The sequence below is a fragment of the Bubalus kerabau genome, chromosome 1 (genome assembly GCF_029407905.1).
Source record: "Bubalus kerabau isolate K-KA32 ecotype Philippines breed swamp buffalo chromosome 1, PCC_UOA_SB_1v2, whole genome shotgun sequence".
Taxonomy (NCBI): domain Eukaryota; kingdom Metazoa; phylum Chordata; class Mammalia; order Artiodactyla; family Bovidae; genus Bubalus; species Bubalus kerabau.
Window position 1 is genome coordinate 149,031,036 of NC_073624.1, and position 8,727 is coordinate 149,039,762.

The 8,727-nt window shown below is 49.4% G+C and overlaps 1 protein-coding gene across 1 annotated transcript; it reads right to left on the reverse strand.

The window, feature by feature from the left end:
- Positions 1–6,743: 6,743 nt before the first annotated feature.
- On the reverse strand, positions 6,744–8,518 carry NEUROG3 (neurogenin 3). Its single transcript, XM_055566415.1, has 2 exons — positions 8,374–8,518; positions 6,744–8,224 (listed from the first exon to the last, which is right to left on the reverse strand). The coding sequence occupies exon 2, from the start codon at positions 8,221–8,223 to the stop codon at positions 7,576–7,578; it is 648 nt and encodes a 215-aa protein (XP_055422390.1). The 5' UTR covers position 8,224; positions 8,374–8,518; the 3' UTR covers positions 6,744–7,575.
- Between the last annotated feature and the right edge of the window lie 209 nt (positions 8,519–8,727).

Genomic DNA, 8,727 nt, shown 5'->3' on the forward strand with positions numbered 1-8,727 from the left:
ATTCAGTCAGTCAATTTACTGACTCATTGAAAGTGAAAGTGAAAATATTCACTGCTCAGTCATGTCTGACTCTTTTTGACCCCATGGATTGTAGCCCACCAGGCTCCTGCATGGAAGCATATACACTACCATATGTAAAATAGATAGCCAATGGAAATTTGCTGTATGACTCAGGGATCTCAAACTGGGGCTCTTTAACAACCTAGAGGGGTGGGAAAAGGTGGGAGATGGGAGAGAGGTTCAAGAGGAAGAGGACATTTGTACACCTATGGCTAACTCATGTTGTTATATGGCAGAAATCAAAGCAATATTGTAAAGCAATCATCAGTCAATAAACTGATAAATTTATTTTCAATAAATAAATATATATATATTTTAAAAAGAATACTGGAGTGGGTAGCCATTCTCTTCTCCAGGGTTCTTCCTGACCCAGTGATCAAACCCGGGTCTCCTGCATTGCAGGCAGATTCTTTATTGTGTGAGTCACCAGGGAAGCCCTATTGACTCAATAATTCATTCTAAAAACATGTGGCATACGGTTAGAATAAGTACTCATTGGAGACATGAAGGAAACTTCCTTTTGTCAGGAGGGCACAAATGAGTGAACAGATAATTACAAATGCTACGTGGAAAGTTCAAGGATGTTCATATGCACAGGATATTATGGGAGCAGGAGCAATGAGGGAGAAATAGTTCAGAGAAAGATTCTGGAAAAAGGTGATATCCACACTGGAAATTTGGGAAGAGGGGAATGAGGGTTTGGGCAGAGACAGCACGGTGGGAAAAAGGGTGGGAGGGGTTCTGACTGTGTGTGAGGGGAAGACTTCAAGCAGGTCAGTATTCCTGGAGGGTAAATGCCAAGGCAAACAAGGCATTGTGAAAAAGAGGCTGTTGCAGCAGGACTGTAGTCGTAAGCTTAAGTGATTCACAATGATGAAATAATAGCATATATAATCCAACTTAATCCTGACAACAGTCCTGGAGACTGTTGCTGGAGACTGCTCACTCACCCTTTCTTTACTTCTTCCTGGCACATAGCCCCTAGTCCAGTTAACTTGAGGGAATATGATCGTGTATTCCTAGAGGAATATGAGCATAGATGAAACATGCTATTATACCTCTGAGTCTAACCTTTAAGACTGTGAGTGAGGTTCCCCATGACTTATTTCCTATTCCCACTGCCTCAAATCCATGGCAATGAGCCTCAACCATGGATGGCAAGGGCCCAGCAGCTGAGGGAGGAAGAAGATGGGAGGAATGTAGGTCCCTGAATGATGTCACAGAGCAGAGCTATCCACCCACATGGAACGCCCACCTCAGAATGAATTATTGGTGAGTCTGTCATAGCACCTTGGCTTACTCTATCAGGGAATATTATAGTGGGAAGGACAAGTCAGTAGGATTTAAGGATTAATTGGTTGTGGGTAGAAAGAGAGAAGGGTCAAGACCAACCCTGTGCTTAGTCACTCAGTGGTGTCTGACTCTTTGTGACCCCATGGACTGTAGCCTGCCAGGATATTGTGTCCATGAGGATTCTCCAGGCAAGAATACTCAAGTGGGTTGCCATGCCCTCCAGGGGATCTTCCCAACCTAGGGATCGAACCCAGGCCTCCCACATTGCAAGAGGATTCTTTACTGTCTGAGCCACCAGGGAAGCCCAAAACCAACCCTAGATTTCAAGTATGTATGACTGGATGATGCTAGTTAGTGAGATCAGGAACAAGAGGCAACATTAGTTTGAAGTTAGAGGAGAGTAATTCTATTTTGGACATGTCTCATTTGGGGTGCCCAAGTAATGTCTGGATATATAATCTTGGAGCACAGAAGGGTAGATCACATCTGGGGAGGGTCACAAGGAAGGGGTGGGTGGCCCTTGGCCTTTATGCCAACTTGCACTGCACAGGAATGCAGAAAAAATTCAAATTCATACAAAAGCAACCTCCCTACCCTCACCCCCCTCCCCACACCAAAAAAAAAAAAAAAAAACCTTGGGAGAATGAGAAGAATTTGAGACAAATGAAGATGATTATAATAATAATAATTATTATTATAACCATTTATGGCAGCTTAATATGCACTAAAAGCAAGCACATTTAATCAACCCAATTAAATGGTTACTATTTATTGTCCCAAATCTGCAGGTGAGGACAATGGGCCTTAGGGAGGCAAAGGGATATAACTGAAAACCACCAGTTAGTGGCAATACCAGGCTATGAACTAGTGTCTGTGTGATCTGAATTATTCTTAACTACTCTGCCATTAGTGTGTGTGTTTGGAGGACTTCCTTGTGCCTTTGTTCTTGGAATAACTAAAACTTCATTTTAACCCAAAGAATGAGACCAGTTTATATATATATATATATATATATATATATATATATATTTAAGAAATACATTAAAGCATCTTATCACAAAGATAGAAGCACTTACAAATTAGAAACATGCAACCGTCTTCCACAGTCAAGTTAAAATGTTATATATATACATATATATTTTCCTGTTTTCATAGCTGAAAACTTCAGATCTTATGCCAAACTCACCCACCCTAAAAATTTAATTCATTTTTTCTGAAATTATCTAGGCCAGCAAATAACCAAAATATAAGCTATTATATAAGGAAAGCACAAAATTAAAAAAGAATAAATGTAGAAAATGCCCCCTTTCCACCTGTCAATCAAAGGCAAACAATGGCTCTTTGCTATTGCTTAACCTAGATTGTCTTAAAAAACTATTTAAGTGCAAAGTTCCAAGCCAGTTTTCTCAATTAGGGCTGCTGCATCCTAAACTTCCAATGTTGTTCCACTTCAGACCTCTTAGACCTCCTCATCTGGCAGCTCAACTCTAACTCCATCATTTATAAAGGAGAATGTTTTGGACTAGCTAAGAAAAGGGCTTTTCTGGCGTCACACAGTGAGTTAGTAGCAACAGAGTCCACACTTTCCCCACCACATCAAGGAAGCCAACAGCTTTCTGGGTCTATATGTCCACAGGGATTCCCTAGGGACTCGGGCCTGGAAACAGGGGCAGAGGCAGTAGATAGGTGGTTTTCCTTATGAAGAATGGCCATGTTCCTAGGAGTGCCTCTCGCTCTGAACCAAAGCAGTCATTTCAGCACCATGGTCAGGGGCATGCCGCCTTTTTTTTTTTTTCCGGACCTCAGACCCGACCAAGTTTGCCTTGCAGATGCTCTGTCTCTCTGACCGCTTTGGTCCTAGGATCCCAGAAACAGAGGGATACACAGCAGCCCGTGAATCTCACTAGCGTTCCAGTGGGTAGTCAAAGCATAAGGGAGGCTCTTGATCTTACAAGACACAGAGGACCCAGTTCAAGCCAGAGCACCAACTTACTATAGGTTGTGTTGGCACAACCCTAAACTAAGCCTAAACTAAGTAACCCTAAACTAAGCCTAGAGCCAAGGTCATGCTTTTGGTTTGCTCCAATAACTCCATCAGTGACTCAGGGCTTTGGGCAAGTCACCTACTTCCAAGACTTTGGCTCTCTATTTCCATGGGTGTCACCATCCTGCCTCGCCCACCTCACCAACTGTAGGAGGGGCCCTGAGATGAGTGTCCAGTCCCCAAACCTCCCACTACCTGTGCTCGTGGCCTTCTAAAGGTGGGGCAAGCAGGCAAGGTTAGCGAGTGTCCCTACACTGCCCCACCCCCTTCTAGATCGCTGGCCACAAATATGTAAAAGGGGAGTAGCGGGCAAAGAAACACAACAGAGAATACTAATTAACATATATGTAAAATGTAATTATAGTATACTCAGTGTTTATTCTGCAGCGCATTCTCAGCCAACCCTCCCCCTTCTTCACTGTTCCACTGGACCACATATCTCTTTCCCACTGCTTTCGGTCGCAGGGGCCTATAACTCCATCTTTTGCAAGCACAGCCTTCTTTTAGGTTCCCAGAAACCCAGTGAAAGGGTGTTAGAGACTCTCTCCAGCTTCTCATGTGTATCAGCTGAGGCTCAGAGACCCGTTCAAGGTCACACGGCTGGGCAGAGTGGCCCGTGGATGAGAGGTGGAGCAGAGTTTGCCTGTGGGGTCGTGTGCTCCCTTGGCCTCACTTGCCTTTGTGCCAGCCCAGCAGCCAGGCTCCCAGACATTAGCATTCCAATGGCCCTGGGAGGCTTTGTCCTCCAGCTACTGCCGGCTTGGGGATGGGGTGGGTTGGAGGCAGGGCACCATAAATCTACCTGCTTGTGTGTGGGGATGGGGTGGGGTGGGGTGGCTGCAAGATTCATGTGCTGTTTTTCTGGAAGCCAGGGCTCAGACAAAGGCAGAACGGCAGGAGTAGGGGGAAGACTCTTTCAACCAGAGCATCTTTTCTGCCCGCACTTGGGACCCTGTCTGGGTTTGAGGGAGCTGGGATGCAGGAAACGACCTCAGACCACAGGAGGCTCCACATTCACTGTGGCTGAGGCATAGTGGTAGGGGGCTTCTAGCTGAGATCCAGAGCAGCCTGACTGATTTTAAAAGCTGGTGAATGCAAAATGCCTGGGGATGGGTGAGGGTGTGGTGGTGATGATGCTGGGCTTGTGTGTGCCACCCAGAAATGTTTCCTAAACCCTTCTTGATGTGGGGCTCTTTGGAAAAAGGGTGAAGTCTCCCACCTCAAGATGATTTCTTTGACTGTGATGGAGCTCATCCTTGGGAAGGAGCCCTAAACCACCTCCTCCTGACTTGGAGAGTTCAGCTGACAGCTCTGGGGGTTCAAATCTGCCCCTACCCAAGGTGACCATCCAAGTTGGTTAAACAGTACTTTTTAAAAATTTTGTAGGTTGGAGGACCAGTCTATGTGCATTGGGTAACTAATAGCTTCTTATTTATTTCCCACTTAATTTATTTAACTGAAGGATAATTGCTTTACAGAATTTGTGGTTTTCTGTCAGACATCAACAAGAATCAGCCATAGGTACACCCATGTCCCCTCCCTCCTGAATCTCCCTCCCATCTCCTTCCCCATCCCACCATTCTAGATTGTGAGTGACTAATAGCTTCTTAATGAGCACCCGCACAAGCAGGAGAGGGGCTGGGCAGTGGGTGCCTCCACCCAGAACACAGGGTTAATATTTTCTGCTTCTGAAAGTTGTTCGCACCAAAAGAATCCCCTGCCTATTTGAACACTGCTCCCCACAGCCTTTCACAGGAAGAAGGATCTTCCTGCTTGAGGACCTCCTCTCCAAATGTTTAGTCCTGGCCCAATATACAGTGTTCTCTGGCAAGCTTCCTAATCCAGCCACAGAGAACAGTCCCACTGTCCTTCCTGTGGCTCCTACCTCCACTTAGCTCCAACGTTTTTTCACCCTTGAGTGATTTTGTCTGTATACTTGCTATTGTCCCAGGAGGACAGAGATGGACCTTCCTGATTTTTATGTCTGCCCATCTCTCCCCCCACCCCACTGCCCCCTCTTAGTGCCCAGTAAGCGGCAGACCCTGCCTTGGTCTGTGCAACTTGGAGCTGCTGACACCTGCCCTGGGCGGTGCCGCAGGTGGAAAATTGGCTGCTGCAGAAGTCATCAATAACCCATTAATCTTCTCCTCCCAGATTAAAACCATGAAATGAAACTACACCTTTGTTCATTTGTTTGCAGTGTCCCCCTTCCCGCCCCCCAATCCAGCCCCTGATAACTAAGACATATCTCCTTCAAGCTATCTTTAGGGACCTAGGAATAGAGGAGAGAGGAAAAGTTCAATTTGAAGCATTGGGTAACGGGTGCAGTGCATAAGAGATAGATGCAAAAGACATTAACCCTTGCAAAGCCACCACCTTTGTGCTCTAACACTGGAAAGCAACCTACTCTATGACTCCTGGTCCCTGCCTCTGACATGTGCACCCCATTGGTGTTGGCCTGCTTCTTCCCTGGGCACCATGGGCCAATCCAAGGAGGCCTCTGCGGTTCAATTCATAGGGTAGGGTGCCTACCGTCTGTGGGTTCTTGGAACTTAAACCTGCTTCCTGGAGTCCTGGAACATCTTGGAAGCTAATATAGAGCTGCTCCAGCAGTGCTTTGGGGACTTTCAGTGTCACTGTGCATCAGCCCTACTCTACCTTGGAAGTAATAGAGAACACGTGGCTGGAAACTTTGAATACTTTCCTGAAAAGAATAAGAATTTGTTCAAACAAAGCTACTGGTTGTTGGGAGGTGTCAGAAACTACAGCCAGACCCTCCACCTTCTCTGCTCTGTGCCACTGGGGATCACAAGTCACAAGGTCTCATCCCCAGCACCAGAAATGTAAAATGAGCTCTGACATTATTCTTGGTCTCTAAGCACTCAGGGACAATTCCTAGGATGCTCAGCCTACCAGTGTTTCTGACCCTGTTGCAGGGTTACAGGGTTATTATTCCCTCCCTTCCCTAAATGCAACAGTTACTCCAAATCCAAGCTAGTGGCATAACAGAAAGGGCCAGCACCATGTGAGTAGCCCTAGTTGCAGGCTTATCTTACTCCTAAACCACTTTTTGGAATTAGACAAGTCACTGCTCCATAAATAAAATGAGGAGGCTGAGCCAATGATTTTTAAGTCTTCCAGTTCTTCCTTTCCAAGTGTGTATAGCTGACTTGCAATCTGCCTGGCCTTCAGCCTAGCAACCATAGTTTCTCGGGTCAGGCCTCAGCAGGGGCCGTAGACCCCCAGAAAGTATCTCCTCCCTCTCCTTAGACAGGGCCTGCTCCCCCAACCCCAGTCACAGGGGCTGGGCCCTCCCCTCCACACAATCAAGTGACCTTACTCAGGCTTCTTGAGAATCGTTTTTTATTGGTTCAAAATCTCATTCACCAGTCCCTAAATAATCTTATGTACAAAATAAAGACTTTTCCCACTGTGAAATCTCATCAATAAATACAAACATAAAACAGGGGAGAGGCCATATAATTTACCAGACAACAATTCATTTCAAGAGACATTACATCATTTACAAGCTGATTTTTTTTTTTTTTTAAGACAAGGGCGCTCCAGTTTGCAGGGTGGTGGTAGAGGCGCTGCCCCAGTTGGTCGCCTTGCCTCCTGCCCCTGCGAGGGCAATGGCTCTGGGAAAAGTGCACGAGGAGAAGACAGAGCATCGCCTTCATGGATTAAGGCAGAGTAGAGAGGCCCAAACCCCCGGGACTTGACAGGGACTAGAGGAGGTCAGAGGCAGTTTTGAAGAACACAACCTGGGGAACAAGAGCGAGCTCTGAGAGACCAAATATTGGATGAAGTAGTATTGGGGGAGGAGTGGTAAGAGACCGGCAGACAGACATCAGTGAGGGTAGGGGCGGGGAGACAGTGGGCGCAGACTGCTGTGTAGTGCTACCACGCTTATGTTTTTTGCAGGAGATTTTGGGGTGGCCACGGGGAGAGGGCTTAAAATGCGCGGAGCATGCCGTGCCCACTGGCGCGGGCAGTAGCAGAGGGTGTGGCGCAGAAGACCAAGGCATTGAACCCGGCCTGCCACTCTGGCCCTCAGGGGTCAGTGAGCCAGAGGCAGGAGGAACAAGTAGGTTTGAGAGCCGCCGCCGCGCATCTCCGACAGCCTCCGCCCCTGCCCTTTCTCCCAGGACCCACTGCCCAGGGGCGGACAGGCCCCTTCATAGAAAGTCTGAAAAGGCCAGAGCGCCAGGGTGAAGGCAGGCCGGGGAAACAGGCGCCTGCAGCCCAGGTCGGTCCTCCAGCGAGGCGGCGGGGCTCAGGCTTCCCGCCTGGGAGACCGGGGAATAGAGGGAGCCCCAGTCTCCCGGGGAACCGCCGTCTGGGCTGGCCAGCTCCTCGCAGGGCGGCGCCAGCGGCTCCAGCCCATAGAGGCTGTGGTCCGCTATGCGCAGCGTCTGCGTCAGCGCCCAGATATAATTGTGGGCGAAGCGCAGCGTCTCGATCTTGGTGAGCTTCGCGTCGTCCGGAAAGGTGGGCAAGACACCGCGCAGCGCGTCCAGCGCAGAGTTGAGGTTATGCATCCGATTGCGCTCGCGGTCATTGGCCTTCTTGCGCCGGCTCCGTCGCTGCTTGCTTAGAGCCAACTCAGTCTTGGGGCGACTGCGCCCCCCGCGCCGCGCCCGGAGCTTCCTCGAGGCCCCTCGGCAGGCGCCCCCTTCCGTCTCGGTGAAGTTCTCCAGCACGCGAGTGGGGCTGGGTGGAGTGGATGCGACGCAGGTCACTTCGTCGTCCGAGGCTCCCGGGAAGCGCTGCTCCGTCTCGTGGGTCACTTGGACAGGGGGCGCACACGAGGGATGAGGCGCCATCCTGCGGCGGGGTAAGAGGTAAAGGTAAGAGTGGGTCGGTCACTCCCAATCCTGGGGCCAGGTGGGAGAAGATGCGAGAGAAAGCCACCTCCTGCCGGCCAGAGGACCCGCTTTCCCCTCCTCCCATGGCTCTGTGGCTCCAGGTGTTACCTTGTTGTAGGGCGCAAAGGGGTAGAGAGTGGTGGGCAGTGAGAGCAACGGTGAGCTGAACTGGCTTTTCCGTCTGCAAGTTCAGTCGAGAAGCAGGCTCCGCCGCTCGAAAGTTTCTCTGGCCCCAGAGAAGATACGTGTAAAGGAGGGTCCTGGGCTTCTCTTGCTCTCTCTTGGCGCAGCTGCGAGACCCTGCGGATTTTCTGAGCCGAAAGTCGTGTGCCCCTGGGCACGCTTTATCTGCTGCGCCCTGGGACAGGAGCGTGCCTGCCCCGCTGCTGCCCGCGCCGCCGTCCAATCAGCGTCCGGGCCAGGGGGCCGCGCCACGCGAGCCCGCTCCGCCCTTCAAGGGGC